The following is a 20,527-nucleotide window of genomic DNA, read 5'->3' as shown; positions in this document are numbered from 1 at the left end:
AGACATGGAACGGTCCAGGGGTCTTTATCTACCCATCATTAATTTATGGTCAGGTAAGACAGAGCTAAGTATAAAATCTGATAATAATTTACAGTCTAATGACTCATGGAATATTAGATGATCTGATGTACAACAAACGATTAGAATTTTTCTACAGTGACGTTCGTTAAATGTCGGGAAGGTGAAATAGGGGAGATATAGATAGATAGAAAGAACATACAAATTCAAAATAAACCAGACTACTACTAAAAAAACGGTATATAACAGGTATGTACACATAAATCTTTATCTGAATATATATGTATTATCAAGATCACTCTTTTTCCTCTTCCATGTATTTTCTTTTTCATTTAACTTTAGTCTCCTTTGCATCTCCTCCGTTCATCTCTGACAGGCAGGGTGGAGGGGGATGTTTTGGCGTCTCTGGCACCTGCCGTTCACCTTTCTGGAGACAGGCTGGGCTGGACGCTGCTGGTGTGTGTGGTCAGTGACCTTGGCAGAGGGCACTGGGAGGTGCAGTGGAGGTCATCCTCTGAAGGGGAACAGCTGAGGATCCCTCATGACATCGCTAGAGACGTGAGGGAGGGCGGCCGCATTCTGCCAGGTTATTCAAATAATTTAATAAATCCAGATAGTGACAATGAGGACGGCAGCTGCTATGACGATGAAATGAAAATAGGTATTTATTTATCAAGTATCAAATAAGATTGGGTGTGTGTTTGCCATTATCACTGTAGGTTTTACACAGTCCTGTTTGTCCGCTGTAACTTTCAGATCCTGTCTGGTGGACGGAGCAGGTGACGCTCCAGGCCTTGAGGCTGCTTCTCCTCAAGCTCCTCATGTTCAACACTCTGATGACTGTTTACTCTGTTATTAAGTGGTAGGTTGAAGAACAACACCAAATTCACATTCAGCAAATAGACGTAAAGCGGATTCAGAGCTGTTTTGTTAAGTGCACACAGGTGGTTAATCCTCCCCAAAATTACAATTTGCTTTCCAGATTGCTGCATTCGAGGGTTGACTTCTGCACGGCAGCGACTTTAAGAAACAACGACCCAAGAGAGAAGAGGCAGAGACTCACGACTGCAGTCGATTTCCTTCCGAGGGGAAACGACATTGCATTTTGGTGGTGGATTTATGAAGTGGACTAAGATTAGACGGCTTCATGGATGGAAACAGAGAAGGAGAGGAGAATGTTTTCAGCTCCAGATCTGCCGTCCCTCGCGGCCCAGGTGCTTTCGACTGTTACAGTTGTAAACTGGTTTTGTCTGTCTAAGGCAAACCATAGATCTGATCACAACCTAACCTCAAACAGATGGTGACCTTGTGTGTGCATGTGTGTGTGTGTGTTTGTGCTCGTTGTTATCCTATTGTTAACATGTGTTCTATATCAGCCAGTTTCTTTGGTATTTTCACCTGGTCTCTCACGGCACGGTGGCGCAGTGCATTGCACTGATGCCTCACAGCAAGAAGGTCCTGGGTTCGATTCCCGCCTGGGGCACTGCTGTTCACCGTGCTCCGGTGGGTTATCTCCCAAATAGGAGTCTTTCTGTGTGGAGTTTGCATGTTCTCCCTGTGCTCACATGGGGTTTCCTCCACCTCACGTCAGTAAGGACCCCCCTCAAAAACATGCACCCATCATTGTCTGACCAGCAATGGACATTTATCACCTGGTCCCCGGGCGCGTCCACGTATGCTGCCCACTGCTCCTGGCTGTGCCCCCGGAGGAAGGACAAGCCAGAGAATTCATTTCACCGGCCACCATCAAAGCATGTGTGTGTGCAAGCATGTGTTGTAGTGTGGTGTGTTGCGTGATAAATGGAGACTGTTAAAGTAAAGACTTCTTTCATTCTTAACATAAGAAAGTAATAATTGCAAATGACCACATAGGGACATTGTTGAGAGAAACATTCACCATTACCTAGTAGTGTTAAGTTGTCTTTATTTATTTATATATTTTTAAATAAGACACCTGCACATTGTTTTCCTCCATGTATTTCATTAAGAGCGCTTGGGTACACTGAAATTGCAACAGAACACCACTAGGCAGCAGTACAATCACATCTGGTATATTTATTATTAGGGGTCCAGCCCGAAAAGCTAAAGAATGAAAATCCCAACAAAACAACATTATTGGTTTTGTTCGGATTTTTATTCTCCTAGCTATTATCACTGGTCAAAATGGCTGCCACTCAGAAACAGCCCAACCCACGGACACAAATGAATGAGATTTGTATTTGGGGCAGTCCACACATGCTGGTGTCCAAGTTTGATCCACATCGGACTATATCTGTAGGAGGAGTTGGTTATAAAAAAAAATAAAAAAAGGGGGGGTTCTGGAGCCGACGTACCAGAAGTCTCCGAGCAAAGGGACCGGAAGTGGTGGAGAGTGGTGGGGAGCAGTTGGAGAGCAGAGCGCTTTATGAAATCATCATCCAATATGTTACATATGTATGGTACAACTCTGAAGATGTAATGTGAATAAGATTTGTGTTGGGGCAGCTCCAACATGGCGCCGTTTGAGTTTCATCCAGATCGGAGCAGTATTGTGGAAGAAGTTCGTGAAAAACAGTTGCAACCTCACCTAAATTGTGTCGCTTACTGCTTGCATGCACAAGTTGACGGAGTACACGGATCACGTGACAGCACTGCAGTCTAGCGACACAAAGATATAGTTGCGATTGGACTTTAACTATAGGAATATAAGATACAAATTCTTAACTATATAAAGTTAAAGGTATTATTTTATTACTATTAACCTTAATTTGTTTGAAAAAAGTTAAGTTAAAGTACTCCCAGAAGACAATTGGATTAAACAAAGAGCAGCGTATTAAACATCATAAATGCATACCTTTGAGGACAACTGACACACACCAGAGTAAGTTCTCATAAATAAAAACCCAATAACGCCACTGTCAGAATTTATAGACATTCCAGAGTTATCAATGTATACACGCTTCCTGAATTATGATTACTGGTAACAATAAGCATAAGCAATTACTGAATACAAGGAACATTAATTTTTGGTGTATGTGCTTTGAAACCTTTTGATAATTTTTGTGTTTTTGGGTTCTCTTCCAGATGTCTCAAAGATTTGTGACAATTACAACAAGAAAGCGTAGCCCACTACACACAACTCATTTGAATGAATGAATGAACGAATATATCCACCGGTGATGGCTGGGAAACGTGGAGAAACCAAGTTGGGCCAGATCAGCAGTCAAGGTGCGGAAAGGGGTTGAATTTAACCTAGAGCTTTATGAGGAAACAACGTTGTTGAATGGTTTGTTGACCAAATCGTTTCTTTTTTGTGTGCCACCAGGAGGACAACGCCAGCAGGAGACCGGAATGCTGCTGATGTCCTGACCGGGAAGTTGTTTTTGCTTCCCACCCTTTTCCCGCTCACGATTTTAATAAATTAACTTCAGTTGAATATACCTGAAAACGCTTAACTCTGAGCCTCATTCCCCCGCCGAGGTCAACACCACAAGACTAGGAGTGCCACGGACTCAGTAGAATTTGGAAAAACTTGTCCATGCATTTATCTTCAGTAGACTAGACTACTGTAACAGTGTCTCTACAGGTCTCCCTAAAAGATAGATCAGACAGCTGCAGTTGATTCAGAACACTGCTGCTCGAGTCATCACGAAGACCAAGCAAAGAAGGATCTTATCACTCCAGTTCCCAGATCTATACACTGGCTTCCTGTGTGACAAAGAATTGATATCAAAATACTGTCGGTTTATAAAGCACTGAAAGGTTTGGGGCAAAGATACATGTCTGATCTTCTGCTACGTTATGAACCATCCAGACCTCTCAGGTCGTCTGGGACAGGTCTGCTTGCTGTCCCCAGAGTCAGAACTACACATGGAGAAGCAGCGTTCAGTTCAATTTCATATCTGTCAACACGTCACTGTCAACAGCATAGCAAAGTAAGTCAGGACCTGATGAAGTGGGGGAATCAAGCTCATGATGGACATTGCAGTTCAAAAACATGTTTTACTGAATAATTCTGCAAGGAGTTCCAAGGTCTTGATTCCTGCAAAGCATAGGAAAGAACAACCAAACAAATAAACCACACCATTGTGTGTGTGTGTGTGTGGTGTGGAGCTGTTAGGTTTTTGCAATTTCCCCAAGGACAGAGGAGGCCACAAGTGATGATGCTACATTTAGGTGATAAAACCTGGCAAAGGTCAGGGATGAAGCCCAGACAGCTGCTGTACAAATATCATCCAGTGAAGCACCCCAAAATAAAGCCCATGAGGCAGTTGTACCCCTGGTGGTCGCTGCCTTTTATTCAATTCAATTTGCTTTTGATTCATTTCTTGCACCACAAAGTAACCTTTATGACTTGATTTTTTGCATTCGATTTTTTAACTTTGTGTTCTTTCCTTTTGTGTTCCTTTTGCACTTTGTCTTAATGCTTCTAATGTTTTATGTAAAGCACTTTGAATTGCCTTAATTGTAGTTTCTATGAAGCACCACAAGATGTCACCACGAGTATTCATTAGCATTAGCATGTAGGGTGAAGGGCGGAGTGAACCGAGGGACATGAACCAAGCGAAGAAGTGGTTGCCTATAGCAACAGTTATTATGAACAGATTGTGGCGTAGGGATGGTGGGGTTTGAGCAGCCACACCATCAGCCTCTAGGTAATTGGGAACCCAGGATCAGTGTGGCTGCATACCTGTTGCTCGTTGGTTGGTCTAACGAGCTACAGGTTAAACCCCCATCCCCACACTCACTCAGGAGAGAGGAGCCCTTGTCATGACATGTCCATCTGCTCCGGGGCCTGTTCTATCAAGCCCATGTCCACAATAAACTTGTGTTTTTCACAACCCCGCCTTCTGTGTCTCTGTGCTGGAGGTCCCTGAACATACCACTTGGGTGGCATGTGGTAGATAGCAACTATTGACCAACCAGAATCGGGTATTCCACGGAGATCTGTAATAATAAAGATAATTTGGGGATAGTATGATTAGAATGTTATTCAGCAGCTTGACCGTTCCAATGTATTTTGTGGACAGACATTGACAACACCAAGCCAGCACCGAAGTGATAAACAGCGCCTTCACCCACAACAAAACGGGCTGCCAGATGACGTTTGACGATGACTACAGTGCCTACTGGGTGTACTTCATCAACATTCATTCATTCCTGGGGACGCTGGCGGTTCTGCCAAGAACATCGTCTGGGCGCTGCTCATGGACAAAATTGGATGACTGTCCATGCTGGGTAAATTAAGTGTAGCCTGTGTGCGTGTAAGTAAGTAGGGGCGGGGCTTTGCAGTCATTTCTTTTAACATTGACTGTAACCTTGTCAAAGTCGCTCAGATCCTTACGCTTGTCCATATTTCCTATTACCAACACATCAACTTCAAGAACTGACTATTCACTTGCTGCCTAATATATCCCACCACTTGACAGATGCCATTGGAACGAGATGAGACATGTTATTCACTTCACCTGTCAGTAGTTTCAATGTTGTTGCTCATCGGTGTATATTTCCACTCCTACAATGGTTGATGAAAGTTAAACCTGCCTTCTCTGTCTCTGAGCAAATCACAGCGCACATAAGAAAAACAGTCTTTTATTTACAACTTTTTAAAAGTGTGATGAAAAACTTACAGGATGTCACCATTCATGGATTGCCAAAACATTTGGCGTCTGCTGCCACGCCGTGAGAGCACGACATACATCAGGTGAGCCATATCCATCTTAAGACTGCTCAAAAGACGGCTTTTTAGAAGCAGTTTTAACATGTTTGCCAATCATGTTGGAGTGCAAGGTTTCAGTGCATGACTGTTTACATCTTTCAATTTGCAAATATGTTAAAAGTCAGAGTTTGATATAGGTCGCATTTTCCCGCTTATTTTGAGAATCCTCCAGGACAGGTGTGTGAGAAAGACAGAGAGAAAGTATGTTGTATTGTCATGGATATATCAGTAAGACATGTCTGTGTCGATGCAGAACGCAAACTAAACAATACAACCAATCATCCGTAGTATTTTGCGCCGACCCCTTCACACACTCATGTCACTTTGCCACACACACACACACACGCACGCACGCACGCACACACACACACACACACACACACACACACACACACACACACACACACACACACACACACACACACACACACACACACACACACACACACACACACACACACACACACACACACACACACACACAGCCCCCCCAAATAAAGTATTGGACCACATGCCTGCCCTCCAGTTTTTAACATTGTGTGTGAGAGGTCCTGCCTTTTTATCCATCCAGGAGGCTCCATGGTCCTGTCAGGAATCAGCTGCTTCTTACTGTGGTTTGGCACCAGTGAGTCCATGATGATCTTCATGCTGTGCCTTTACAACGGCCTGAGCATCTCGGCGTGGAACTCCCTGGACGTCGTCACCACTGAGTCCTTCCCGACGGACAGGAGGTGAGCGGGCCAACACCATTAGTGGTGGAAAGTAACTAAGTACAAATACTTTGTTACTGTACTAAGTCGATCTTCAAGTACCTGTATTCTGTACTTACTTCAGTATATTCGGTCTTGGAAACTTTCCACTTACCCAATTTGCTCTTAAATTTCTGTTTACTCTACTACATTTCTCACACATTATTTTAACAAACCAGGATTTATATCAATCAAAAACAAGCCAAAGCAAGAGTTACCAATCAGATTTCATTGTCCCATATTAAAGGCTACATCAGTACCACCAGGAGTCTTCACCACTATGGGTTTTGGGTTCTGCAACGCCCTGTGCAATCTGGCTGCCGTGCTGGGGAAGCTCCTCTTCGGTTCCCTGGTGTGCATCACCAAGGCCGTCCCCATCCTGATGGCCTCCTCGGTTCTGGTGGGCGGGGGCCTGGTGGGTCTGCAGCTGCCTGACACCAGGGAAAATCGCCTCATGTAGCCCAGCCCCCGGCTCCCTGGCTGGGATCTGTCCTGAACAAAAACAAAAACAACGGGGTGAAACAAACGGGGGGGGGGGACCAATGTATCGCTGTGTGTAAACAGCTTGGTACAGTATCTGAGAAAACTCCTGTGATTTAATAATTGTTTTGGTACCGTCTCCCCAGTCTAATGCAAAAGTAGACAGTATTAATTATATTGTTAGTGGCAAAAATATGCTCCCTCCCTCCCCTTTTAGATGGGGATTCCACACTACTACACCACCACCACTACAGCGATAGTAGTTGAGTTGAGCGACGTGGCCAGGTTAGAGCACCAGGCTGTTAATGTTGATACGCTCTTATTAAGACGACCCAGACGGGGCGCTAAGTGAAAAACAAGCCGTAATGAGTACATCCGACCGGCTGTGCACCCCAAACATAAAGTCCCTGTAAAGCAATTTCCGAGATTTGTTTCTAAACACATTATACATGTTAGGAAGTAATTGCTTAAAACATGTAAAAAGACTGAACTATACTGAATTGTGAGTTAGAACGCTAAACTGTTTTGGTGTTCCTGAATTTTTTTGCCAAGACTAAATTAGGGATGTGTGACGTAACGTGTTCCTACCTGGAATGGTCCCTCCCCTAATACTATAAAATAGTAGAGCGCGTACGTCGACCCAGAACCAAAATTGCCTGCACGGATTAACCCAAACCCCAAATCACAACCAAGATCTCACCTTTACACTTATACAGGTGCTCCTCACTTAACGACAGAGTTCCATTCCTAGGACCAGGTCGTTAAGCGAATTGGTCGATAAGCAAGGACCCGTGTTATTTCATGGTAAGGGGGCGTGGCCATTGTGAACCCTAGCGTAGTGAATACTGACAGACTGAGGGAATGAGACTGAGAATGGTGATGAGATGAGATGTATACAGTGTATATACAGTATATACAGTGTATATAGTGTATACAGTATATATAGTATATATAATCTATACAGTATACGTATATAGCGTATATAGTATTTAAAGGGTGATGCGGGATGAGATGCTTGATGCTGTGACGCCGCGCACGCAGCTAAATGGAGTTACACCGCTGGGGATGATCACGCACTCTCAGTGTCTGAGCATGATGTCAGGAGGGCTCTGATGTGGGTGAACACCAGGAAAGCTGCGGGCCCAGATGGCATATCTGAACGAGAACTGAAGACTTGTGCTAACCAGCTAGCCCCAGTGCTCACTATGATATTCAACGCCTCCCTGGCTGAATCAGTGGTCCCGTCCTGCTTCAAGAGGTCCACCCTCGTTCCTGTCCCGAAGATCGCCTCTCCTGGCTGCCTGAATGACTACCGTCCGGTGGCCCTCGCCTCGGTGGTCATGAAGTGTTTCGAGAGGCTGATTAAAGATTACATCTGCGCCTCCCTCCCCCACACATTGGACCCGCTGCAGTTTGCGTACCGGCAGAACAGATCCACGGATGACGCGGTCTTCCAGGTACTGCGCACCACGCTCACAGACCTGGATGGCCGGAAAGGGGCCTATGTGAGAATGCTGTTCATCGATTATAGTTCAGCTTTCAATACCATAGTCCCCACCAGACTGGCTGTCAGGCTGCAGGAGCTCGGACTGAACACTCTGCTGTGTGCCTGGATCCTGAACTTCCTCACAACCAGGCCCCTGGTGATTAGAGTGGGGAGGCACACGTCCGGCTCCCTCACCCTGCACACAGGATCGCCCCAGGGCTGCATCCTCAGCCCCCTACTGTACTCTCTGTACACAAATGACTGTGTGGCCAGGTCCAGCTCCAACACCATCATCAAGTTTGCTAACGACACCGTTGTGGTGGGCCTGATCAACGTCTACCGCCAGGAGGTGGCTGACCTGTCACTCTGGTACCAGGACAACAGCCTCCTGCTGAACGTCAGCAAAACTAAGGAGCTGATTGTGGACTTTAGGAGAGGATTACAACTGAGGACGCATGAGCCGTTGGTGATTAATGGGACTTCTGTCGACAGAGTGAGCAGCTTCAAGTACCTGAGAGTCCACATCACAGAGGATTTAACATGGACTACACACACAGACACTCTGGTGAGGAAGGCGAGGCGGCATCTTTACCACCTCAGGCAGCTAAGGAAATTCCAGGTCTCATGAGGATCCTCAAGTCCTTCTACTCTGGAGCAGTGGAGACCAACGCCGTGGCATTCAGACATACCACTGGAACTACTCTCCCCTCCCTGCAGGATTTATACACCAGGAGGTGTAGTAGCAGAGGCCGCAGGATTATGTAGGATCCTCACCACCCCAACAATGGACTATTCCAGCTGCTGCGGTCTGGCATTACATTACATTACATTTAGCAGATGCTTTTATCCAAAGCGACTTACAATTATTCAAACACCGACGGACGCAGCCATCAGGAGCAATTAGGGGTTAAATGTCTTGCTCAACGACACTAAAGCATGCTAGCAGGAGGAGCCTGGGATCGAATCAGCAACCTTTAGATTACTAGATGACCAGCTCTACCTCCTGAGCTACCATCCCCAACACTGAGCTACCATCCCCAACACAATGCCTGTCAAGCGCCTCCGCAGTCACACAGCGAGAACAGAGAGACTGAGACTGGGTTTACTTCCCACAAGCCATAAGTACTGTCAAACACTGACCTCATCAGGGGTCCTAACTGAGTCACTCACACAGGCCCCACTGCCTTACTGTATTATATTGTTCATTCACATGCCACTTAAATGCACATATCTGTATATACATAATAGCCTATCAGATACATAAGTATATTCCCTTTATTTCTATTTTGTACCCCCTCTCTGTATTACTTTTTATTTTTTTACTTTTTCTTATTCTATATTATTCTATTTACTTATTACTGCATTAGGTTTTAGGAATCAGTTAGTTTCAGTTAGTTAAGCAAGTACAAATTAGGTAGCTATTGTGTTCAGTCTAGAACATATTGTGTATAATCACTGGGTGCATTGCATTGACATTTCACTGCATATACTGTATGTATGGAGGTATGTACACATATACATACCGCTATGTGACGAATAAAGCTCTTGAATCTTGAATCTTGAATATATCAACACATAGCAATTTTCCAACATGGAGGATAAATGGGCATCCTAAGCATTGTGGGCAAAGCTGAAGAACAATTCAAGTGCATGTGTGAGAGAGTGGGTATACCTGGAGGTCCACTGGGGCCAGTGGTCAGTGGGGGCTCCTCTCTCTTGCTCTCTGAGTCTGTCTGTTGTGTTTGTTGGGGTCCTTGGGAAACACCTGAGATAAATCCGTGTCAGACATTGAGGTGCTGAAACTATTTTCCAAATGGTTTTATAGAGCATTTTCTACATGATCTGTTTAACATATAGACAGAATAAACTGGTGGACAATACCAGAGCAGGTAGCACTGGAGCAGCCAAGTGCACGTGTGAGAGAGTTGGTATACCTGGAGTTCCACTTGGGCCAGTGGTCAGTGGGGGCTCCGCTCTTTCACTCTCTGAGTCGGTCTGCGGTGCTTGTTGAGGTCGTTGGGAAACACCTAAAAAAAAATGAAAATAGGTGTGAGATTTTAAGGTGTTTCAACTTTTTTCCAAAAGGTTTTATAACGGGTTTCCTACATGATCTTTTTAATATATAGACAGAATAAACTGCAAGACGATATCAGAGCAGGTAGCACTTGAGCAGCCAAGTGCCCATGTGAGAGAGTGGGTATACCTGGAGGTCCACTTGGGCCAGTGGTCAGTGGGGGCTCCGCTCTTTCACTCTCCGAGTCTGTCTGTTCCTTCTCCATCTCACCCTGTCGGCCACTCTCTGTGTCCCTGTCTGTGCCTCGGCTGGCTTCTTCTTGCTACTCTTATGCGAGGGTCACTCACACCACTGGCGAAGGGGCTGCAGTCTGAAGCCAAGCAGCCCTCGTCTCATTGCCAAACAGTTACACCTGGCGTTTGTGGGCACGTCGGCCCAAAACTGACTGGCTGTTGTGGGCGCGCCAAACACTTCAAACCTTTCTTCTTTTCCATATTTTATATACATTATATAGATAGTGTGTACCTTTTTTTTTTTAATTAAAATGGTGGAGCTGTCACTTAGCAAAAGAAATTACCTCTCTGAAAAAAATACGTAAATAAACATGTCATCTGTCCCTTAAAATAAAGAATTGTCCTTATTGGAGAACATAAAATGATGTGTTCCTTATTTTACCCATAGTTTAAGGGACATTTTTCATTTAAAATAATTGCTTAATCATGAACAATATGCAGTGGTCCGAGCATCCATTGCCAAGGATCAGCGCCATGACAGCGTGTCTTCCTTCCAATTGGCTGTCACCCGGCGCTCTGTGCTGCTCATCTGCATGAATGTGAAACCTGCTCAACTTTCCTTGTCGCCGTGAAGCTGTCAGCTCATCGCCGGTCGTCACTCCGCGCCCTGCAGCTGGATGAAGCCGAGCTCCGTTTGAAATGCATCGCGGCCTGTCGCTTTAACTTTGGAATTACTCTTGTTAAAGAAGATCTAGTTGTGGACTTATTTTGTTACCCGGCGGAACTTGGAATACACACTTTTGCATTTTCTAAGAATAGGGGAATATGCACGAATAACCAGCTTCAAATACCACCTAAACGGCCGTCAGCTCCCACACGTTGGAAACACTAGATAAACATCGGTCACTGCAATCAGTGAATGTCATCTTATTAGCTGATAGAAGTCATCGACCGATACCGATGTACGGCCGATAAATCGGTGCATCCCTATTATGAATGTGTCAGAACAACCAGCAAGGAGGTGAACATTTAATTACAAGATTAACATATTATTATAAGAAAATAATAATTATAGAGGAGCCTGCATGTCGCGGAGGAAGCTGTGGATATTAGAAAGGTTCATGTTTTGGCACAGAGCTGATTAGATCCGCCCCGCACTAACTGAATTAAATTCTAATAAGTAACAGGTACCATGCTCAATTTCTCACGTTTCTAACAACAACAAACCAATTTTTATGAAAATCGGTTCCGAATTAAGCGAGTTACAGTCGATTTTGTACAGAAGGCTGCGTCTCTCAATACACATTGCATATTTGTTTACTCGATCGAGACCGCTCCAATATGGCGGACAAGCTGACGCATAGCGTATAGCGGCGACTTACAACAGAGCGTCGGCCGATGAGCTATCGACGCTTGTGTGTGCGCGCACCTAAAATGCATCCCGGGTGTGTTGCGGCTGTACACAAATGGTTCCGCCTCTAAAAAAAACCCATTATTGTGCCCAAAACAAAATGCCCAAGAAAAGCCCGTTGCCACCCCACAAATCCGGGCTGACCCGAATTTGGCTGAGTCGGTACGCACCTTCCCGTCGAGTAAAAAACAAAACAAACAAAAAAGAGTCTCCATTTTTTTGTGGTCCCTGTAATTTGTATTTCCTGTGGCTACCGCTTTTTAAACTGTGCTTGGTGGGTGTCTGTCATCGTAGCGTAGAGGTAGTTCGCCCTTGTACCGCAGTCGGCTTTTCCTCAAAGCTTTTCACCGAAAAAAAATAAAATAAAACTAAACACTGGTACGTGTGTTCCTATTAAAAAGAAATCATTCAAAGCTATGGATTTTGTCAAATACAATTTTAATCCCTGACTTGACAAATGTGTGACCGTGTCAGTGAGCTGCTTCTGTGCAACAGATATTTAGGTGACATGATTGTACTATTTCTTTATTAAATTATATATCTATACATATATACACATATATATATATATACATACGTGATCTTATGCTGTTGTAGCCCATCCGCCTCAAGGTTCGACGTGTCGTCCACTCTGAGATGTTTTTCTGCTCCCCACAGTTGTACAGGGTGGTAATCTGAGTTACCGTCGCCTTCCGGTCGGCTCGAACCAGTCTGGCCATTCTCCGCTGACCGCTCTCATCCACAAGGCGTTTCCGTCCGCACAGCTGCCGCTCGCTGGACGTTTTTTGCTTCTCGCACCATTCCGAGTAAACTCTGGAGACGGTCGTGCGTGAAAATCCCAGGAGATCAGCGGTTACAGAAATACTCAGACCAGCCCGCCTGGCACCAACGATCATGCCGCGGTCGAAAACTCTGAGATCACATTTTTTCCCCATTCTGATGGTCGATGCGGACAAAGATGCTGACCCGTATCTGCATGACTGTATGCGTTGCGCCGCCGCCACACGATTGGCTGCCCGGCTATGGCAGGGGTGTGTTCAGCCCACCCAAACCGTGCGTCTTGCCCACCCAATCAAATGTTAAGTAGAAAAAAATATTGTTCAGCCAATGGAAAAATAGCAAAAAAAAAAAAAAAAATCCAGTACGGTTTCTAACTTCTGATTGAGTGGGCGGCCTACGGCCCGCCTCCAGAGCCGCCCACTGCTTCACCCACCGTTCCCACCGTGTTCAGGCACAGCGCTGAAGCAGATCCGTCTTGGGAAGGGTGTTGCTATGACAACTGAGAATTCTGACGGCTCAGATTGCGCGCTTCCACACACACACACACACACACACACACACACACACACACACACACACACACACACACACACACACACACACACACACACACACACACACACACACACACACACACACAGCCCAAGGCAAAGAAGAAGAATCTTTTATTGACACCGCCCCCCCCCCCCCTCCCCCAAAAGAGTGTAACAATATAATGCCAAAATATATCAAAATCTATGTAATCACATAAACATATATGCACACACCAAATGAAGAACCCTAACCTCATAACCGCAGTCACATTTCTTTATTTTCAGCACACACTGTTAATTCCCACAGACATCCCATCCCTTGGGGTCCAGATGCAGCTATCAGTGTTTAGGCCTCACCGCGACGCAGCTGCGTAGAGCGACAACGACATCCTCTACTTCACTCGTCACAGTTTACCTCGTGTTGAACACGTACCGACCTGTGACGTCAAACTGACCATATACTGTTTCTGACTTCCCAAAATAAACTGTTCGACTCAGAGAGCCGCTCGAGAGCACATCTCTGATCCGACCCTTGTACGGGTAAAAACCAGCGTCTCTCTGCCTCTTTATTTAAGACCACCGATTGACAAACTGCAGATTAAAGCGACCCTTTGATTTCTGTAACAAAAGTATTGGACCACATGCCTGCCCTCCAGTTTTTAACATTGTGTGTGAGAGGTCCTGCCTTTTTATCCATCCAGGCGGCTCCATGGTCCTGTCAGGAATCAGCTGCTGCTTCTTCCTGTGGTTCGGCACCAGTGAGTCCATGATGATCTTCATGCTGTGCCTTTACAACGAGCATCTCGGTGTGGAACTCCCTGGACATCGTCACCGGAGTCCTTCCCGACGGACAGGAGGTGAGCGGGCCAACACCATTAGTGGTGGAAAGTAACTAAGTACAAATTTCAAGTATCGATTTTCAAGTACCTGTATTCTGTACTTATCCCAGTATATTCAGTTTTGGAAACTTTCCACTTACTCAATTTGTTCTCAAATTTCAAAGCAAATATCTTTTTACTGCACTACATTTCTCACACATTATTTTAACAAACCAGGATTTATATAAATCAAAAACAAGCCAAAGCAAGAGTTACCAATCAGATTTCATTGTCCCATATTAAAGGCTACATCAGTACCACCACGGGTCTTCACCACTATGGGTTTTGGGTTCTGCAACGCCCTGTGCAAGCTGGCTGCCGTGCTGGGGAAGCTCCTCTTCGGTTCCCTGTTGGGCATCACCAAGGCCGTTCCCATCCTGATGGCCTCCTCGGTTCTGGTGGGCGGGGGCCTGGTGGGTCTGCGGCTGCCTGACACCAGGGTAAACGTCCTCATGTAGCCCCGCCCCCGGCTCCCTGGCTGGGATCTGTCCTGAACGAAAACAAAAATCACCGGTGGAACAAACCGGCAACAACGACCAATCACGGCGTGCAAATAGCTTGGTACAGTATCCAAGAAAACTCCTGTGATTTATTGTTTTGGTACCGTCGCCCGGGTCTAATGCAAGAGTAGAGAGTATTAATTATATAGCGGCAAAAATATGCTCCCTCCCTCCCCTTTTAGATGATGATTCCACACTACACCACCACCACTACAGCAATAGCAGAGTTTCCTAGACGCTGCAAACCAAACTGACTACAGGGATCCTCTGTCACGTGTTCTGTGTGTGACTGGATCTTTACTGCAAATGCGTCTGGGATTTTCTCTTTTTTTGTGGCCACAAAAGGAACGAGGCGATATTTTAACTTATTTGCAAATGTAAGAAAATGACTGATTACTTGAATTGCAAAACAAACACGTTACGTGACTCGTTACAACAAAAAAGTAATGCAAGTACTCTAACACTTTACATTGTAACGCGTCACCCCCAACACTGGTCACAATTTCACGTCTTGTAAATACTCTAACACCCATCCGGTGTTAAATGATCACATTTCATTTTCAGATTTTTAAAGGATCACGTCCGAATCAGTAGCCAGCCATGCAATTTTCAGTGGTGTGGCCAGGATGTGACCAGTGGTCATTTTAGGGTTGCAAAGAAATCACTATGTTATGAACATAAAAATGCATCTAACTAGAAAATAAGGGGTTGTTTTAGGCACCTACAACACATAACTCTACATAACTTGGAATTCACGCAGTGGTGGAAGAGATCAAATTATATTCAGTGTATCCATTATTTTCTTCTTATTCCTGCAGGTAAAGTAACAGTTTACCTGCAGGAATGTGTACTTATAGTGTACTTACACTACAAGTACACAGTACAACTGTCCAAGCTACAGAGTAATACTACTGTTCTATGAGCAGATGTTCAGCTCAGCAGCACTATGAGCTCATTCATCATCATCAGGGATACAGACATACATAATAAAAAGGAGGTTTTTTTCATCTTCAGTCTGATTACATTATATGAAACCAATAAATATAATCAACATAAACCTAAGAACTCTTGGTTCAGAATAAATGTCACATCTGAAAAAGCTGCAAAAACATTTGAAAGTAGATCCCATATAACCCTTGAAAGACTGACAATAGAGGCTTGCACAGAATGTTTGTACAGTTCTCTTTCTTCCAGCATTGCCTGTAACCATTGGTAACCACTTTCAAAAGAAAACGCTTAATTTCTGTGCAGTGGTAGAGTAGGTAAAACAATGGAAAAGCATGAAATTACTGTTCCACACAGTGACTTGTATTGTACAATGACTACATTTATGTTGATACACATTTCATATATCAACACATAGAAATGTTTCCAACATGGAGGATAAATGTGGAATTTAAGCATTGTGGGCAAAGCTGAAGTACAATTCAAGTGCATGTGTGAGAGAGTGGGTATACCTGGAGGTCCACTTGGGCCAGTGGTCAGTGGGGACTCTGCTCTTTCGCTCTCTGAGTCTGTCTGTTGTGTTTGTTGGGGTCCTTGGGAAGCACCTAAGATAAATCTGTGTCAGACATTGAGGTGCTGAAACCATTTTCCAAACGGTTTTATAGTGCATTTTCTACACGATCTGTTGAACATGTAGACAGAATAAATTGGTGGACAATATCAGAGCAGGTGGCACTGAAGCAGCCAAATGCATGTGTGAGAGAGTGGGTATACCTGGAGTTCCACTTGGGCCAGTGGTCAGTGGCGGCTCTGCTCCTTCACTCTCTGAGTCTGTCTGTTGTGCTTGTTGAGGTCTTTCGGAAACACCTAAAAAAAATCCATGAAAATAGGTGTCAGATTTTAGGGTGTTTCAACTATTTTACATAAGATTTTATAATGTCTTTCTGCTTAATCATGAACAATACGCAGTGGTCAGAGCATCCTTTTCCAACGATCAGCGCCATTGACAGCGCTCAGAATCAGCACTTCCTTCTTTGGCACCATGGATCTACATACCGCGCTCAAGTAATTTGGACATAGCTGTATGTATAACTTATATACGGTATTATTTAATAATTCATTTAAGAACGCGTGGGTGTGCCTCCCACCAAGCACACAGGCCCCGCCCCCCAATTATGTCCTTACACAGGAAAGCTTTATTGTTATGCTCTAACCTGCTCTAAATAAGCAAGCGTAGGCTGCTATGGTTTAAAAGTTGTGTCTCTGAATACGTAATATACAATGTTGTCAAGAATAGTAGAATAGGATAAGAATAAGAATAGAATCTTACACGTATGTCCACCTCTTCTATATATATATATATATATATATATATATATATACATACATACACACATATACATACATATATATATACACACACACACACACACACACACACATACATACATACATACATACATGATCTTATGCTGTTGTAGCCCATCCGCCTCAAGGTTCGACGTGTCGTCCTCTCTGAGATGTTTTTCTGCTCCCCACAGTTGTACAGGGTGGTAATCTGAGTTACCGTCGCCTTCCGGTCGGCTCGAACCAGTCTGGCCATTCTCCGCTGACCGCTCTCGTCCACAAGGCGTTTCCGTCCGCACAGCTGCCGCTCGCTGGACGTTTTTTGCTTCTCGCACCATTCCGAGTAAACTCTGGAGACGGTCGTGCGTGAAAATCCCAGGAGATCAGCGGTTGCAGAAACACTCAGACCAGCCCGCCTGGCACCAACGATCATGCCGCGGTCGAAAACTCTGAGATCACATTTTTTCCCCATTCTGATGGTCGATGCGGACAAAGATGCTGACTATAGATGGGCGGGTATCGATACTCCGGTATCGATACCCGCCGGTCTATATTTTGGAGCCGATACTTTTTTTTAAATATCGCGATACCACTGTGCTCATACAAAACGTGCAATTAGTTTTCACTTCTGCGAGTTGCAGGCATTCAATTCAAGTGCGAAAACCAGCTCAGTCGTATTTTCGATGGTCTTCCGTGTCACATGATTACGGCAGCCTATCAGATGTCAGAGCCGAGGGCTCATTGCGCAGCCTCAGTCAAGCGCTGCCTCAAGACGAACTCCGCCGCTCAGAGTGAGCTCAGCGCCGCAGTGTATTAATTTGAAGTCTAATTGTTTTTATTACAATTTTAAAAATAGTAATTTTCATCTTATTTTCATTGAATTTACTCACTGATCTATTATATTATCATTTCTTTCAAGTATTTATGTTAATGAGTTGTATTCATATTTCATATTGCCCTACGCAATCAAGTTATTAATGAACACTGTGCAATCAATGTGATTTTCCTTTCAGGGGCAAAAAGTATCAGTATCGATGAAAAAGTACCATAAACTGATGGTATCGTATCGAAAGGATACGTCGTGTTCAGGCACAGCGCTGAGGCAGACCCGTCTTGGGAGGGGTGTCGCTATGACAACCGTGAACTCTGACGGCTCAGATTGCACAGACGCAGGACAGGACAAGGCCTCTTGAATTCAAAAATTAAAACGGGATTAACAGATAAAAACTGGACTCACAAATGCCTGTTCGAAAGTTGTAAACGTTTTCCTTTTTCTTTTATTTTCTCTTGTCAATGAAGTTAAATGTGCCCTCTGTATTAATGACAACATTCCTTGATAGGAGGTGTGATTTTGTTCTGAATAGAAACCCTTATCTGCATTGCACATCTTGAGGTTGTCACTGCTCTGTTCTATAGCTTATAAATACATTTATTATATAAAAAAATATAATAATTGTGGAATAAGTTTGTGTTTTTGCAGATCCGCTTTATATTTGCAAAATATTTTTGTGAGTACAATTTATTTTTTTTGTAATTTGTGGAAGAACAAGAAGAAGGGGAAGGCATGTCCGGAGACAGCAGGAGAGGAAGAAGGGTAGGAGAGTAGAGTTGAGAGTAGGAACTTTGAATGTTGGCACTATGAAGGGTAAAGAGGGAGAGCTGGCTGACATGATGGAGAGAAGGAAGGTAGAAGGAAGGGGAGTTAGGCCAGGAGTATTGGAGCTGGGTACAAACTGTTCTACCATGGAGTGGATGGCAGGGGAAACGGGGTAGGGATAGTCTTGGAGGAAGAATATGTCAAGAGTGTTTTGGCGGCGACGAGAGCGTCGCACAGAGTGATGAGCATGAAGCTGGAAATTGATGGGGTGATAATGAATGTGGTCAGTGCATATGCTCCCCAAGTTGGGTGTGAGATGGAAGAGAAAGAAGAATTCTTTAGTGAGTTGGATGTAGTGGTGGAGAGCGTCCCCAAGGGAGAGAGAATGGTTGTTGGAGCAGATCTCAATGGGAATGTTGGCGAAGGGATCAGAGACATAGGTGACGAGAAGGTGATGGGTAGGTATGGTGTCAAGGAGAGGAATGTGGAAGGACAGATGGTGGTGGATTTCGCCAAAAGGATGGAATAGGTGGTTGTGAATACATATTTCAAGAAGAGGGAGGAACACAGGGTGACATTCAAGAGTGGAGGAAGGTGCACACAGGTGGACTTCATTTCATTCATATGCAGGAGGGGAGTGTGTTGCTAGGCAGCATCGGATGGTGGTCTGTAGTATGACTCTGGAGGCCAAGAAGAGGAAGAGAGTGAAAGAAGAGCCAGAGATAAAATGGTGAACGTTGAAAAAGGAATTGTGTTGCATGCAATTTGGGGAAGAGGTAAGGCAGGCAATAGGTGGGAATGAACGTTTACCAGATAACTGGGAAACAACTGCAGAAGTGGTGAGGGAAGGAAGACAAGGACCCTTGGTGGTGGAATGAGGAAGTACAGGAGAGCATAGAGCAGAAGAGGTTGGCGAAGAAGAAATGGGATCGTCAGAGAGATGAAGAAAGTAGACAGGAGGTGTGATTACATCAAGGATCAGCTCTGAGCCCTTTCTTGTTTGCAATAGTGATCTATAGGTTGACAGATGAAATCAGGCAGGAGTCTCCGTGGACTATGATGTTCGCGGATGACATTGTGATCTGAGAGTAGGGACCAGGTTGAGGAGAGCCTGGAGAAGTGGAGGCATGCATTAGAGAGAAGAGGAATGAAAGTCAGCAGGAGTAAGACACAATGCATGTGCCTGAATGGGAGGGAGAGCGGTGAAAAGCTGAGAATGCAAGGAGTGGAGGTGGAGACGGCGGATGAGTTCAAGTACTCGGGGTCGACCATCCAAAGCAGCGGAGAGTGCGGGAGAGAGGTGAAGAAGAGAGTACAGGCCGGGTGGAGTGGGTGGAGAAGAGTGTCTCGAGTGATCTGTGACGGACGGTAGTGAGACCAGCCATGTTGTACGGTTTAGAGGCGGTGGCACTGACAAAAAGGCAGCTGGCTGAACTGGAGGTGGCAGAGTTGAGGATGTTGAGGTTTTCATTGGGAGCGACAAGGACGGACAGGATTAAGAATGAGTACATTAGAGGGACAGCTCAGGTTGGACAGTTTGGTGGAAGAGTGAGAGAGGCCAGATTGAGGTGGTTTGGACACGTGTGTAGGAGAGATGAGAGTTACATTGGGAGAAGGAGGCTGAGGATGGAGCTGCCGGGCAAGGAAGGCCAAAGAGAAGGTTTATGGATGTGGTGAGGGAGGACATGCAGGCGGTTGGTGTAAGGGAGGAAGATGCGCAGAACAGAAGCTATTGGAGGCAGATGATCCGCTGTGGCGACCCCTAACGGGAGCAGCCCAGAGAAAGAATATACCACACTACTACCTTTTCGAAGATAAAATGACGGCGGCTTTTCTAGAAAGTATACCCATTCTCTCA

The 20,527-nt window shown here is 44.9% G+C and overlaps 2 protein-coding genes and 1 long non-coding RNA gene across 4 annotated transcripts; 1 reads left to right on the top strand and 2 right to left on the bottom strand.

Moving 5' to 3' along the window:
- The first annotated feature begins 89 nt into the window (after nt 1-89).
- Nucleotides 90-3,441, top strand: LOC307233266. The gene is made up of 6 exons (XR_013844260.1): nt 90-267; nt 395-679; nt 775-880; nt 1,001-1,232; nt 3,082-3,225; nt 3,323-3,441. It is a non-coding gene; the product is annotated as an uncharacterized lncRNA (long non-coding RNA).
- A 2,264-nt stretch (nt 3,442-5,705) lies between these two features.
- LOC307232402 (uncharacterized protein) lies at nt 5,706-13,014 on the bottom strand. The gene is made up of 4 exons (XM_080003401.1): nt 12,667-13,014; nt 10,366-10,458; nt 10,104-10,196; nt 5,706-6,957 (listed from the first exon to the last, which is right to left on the bottom strand). The coding sequence occupies exons 1-4, from the start codon at nt 12,983-12,985 to the stop codon at nt 6,719-6,721; spliced, it is 744 nt and encodes a 247-aa protein (XP_079859527.1). The 5' UTR covers nt 12,986-13,014; the 3' UTR covers nt 5,706-6,718.
- Nucleotides 13,015-13,658: 644 nt separating this feature from the next.
- On the bottom strand, nt 13,659-17,733 carry LOC307232602 (uncharacterized protein). Of its 2 annotated transcripts, none has more exons than XR_013844242.1 (4): nt 17,187-17,733; nt 16,500-16,592; nt 16,238-16,330; nt 13,659-14,765 (listed from the first exon to the last, which is right to left on the bottom strand). XR_013844242.1 is itself a non-coding variant. In XM_080003689.1 (4 exons), exons 1-4 carry the CDS (start codon nt 17,542-17,544, stop codon nt 14,532-14,534), a joined length of 783 nt encoding a protein of 260 aa, XP_079859815.1. In that variant the 5' UTR covers nt 17,545-17,733; the 3' UTR covers nt 13,659-14,531. The 2 variants fall into 2 exon arrangements, 1 of the variants encoding a protein (XP_079859815.1); XM_080003689.1 differs by having other exon boundaries at nt 13,659-14,770.
- Between the last annotated feature and the right edge of the window lie 2,794 nt (nt 17,734-20,527).

This window comes from Zeus faber (genome assembly GCF_960531495.2).
Source record: "Zeus faber genome assembly, chromosome: 7".
Lineage (NCBI taxonomy): Eukaryota > Metazoa > Chordata > Actinopteri > Zeiformes > Zeidae > Zeus > Zeus faber.
The sequence above is the reverse complement of the archived record's forward strand: the minus strand, read 5'-3'. Positions and strand labels throughout refer to the sequence as shown.

What these genes read in the sequence shown, in the direction of transcription:
- LOC307232402 (XM_080003401.1), bottom strand. Translation starts at nt 12,985, where the DNA reads ATGATCGTTGGTGCCAGGCGGGCTGGTCTGAGTATTTCTGTAACCGCT. An exon ending in TGGCCCAAGTGGAACTCCAG is followed by an intron (nt 10,197 to 10,365) that starts GTATACCAACTC and finishes GATTTATCTCAG; the next exon opens with GTGTTTCCCAAGGACCCCAA. An exon ending in TGGCCCCAGTGGACCTCCAG is followed by an intron (nt 6,958 to 10,103) that starts GTATACCCACTC and finishes GTTTTTGTTCAG; the next exon opens with GACAGATCCCAGCCAGGGAG.
- LOC307232602 (XM_080003689.1), bottom strand. Translation starts at nt 17,544, where the DNA reads ATGGGGAAAAAATGTGATCTCAGAGTTTTCGACCGCGGCATGATCGTT. An exon ending in CTACAACAGCATAAGATCAT is followed by an intron (nt 16,593 to 17,186) that starts GTATGTATGTAT and finishes GATTTTTTTTAG; the next exon opens with GTGTTTCCGAAAGACCTCAA. An exon ending in TGGCCCAAGTGGAACTCCAG is followed by an intron (nt 16,331 to 16,499) that starts GTATACCCACTC and finishes GATTTATCTTAG; the next exon opens with GTGCTTCCCAAGGACCCCAA.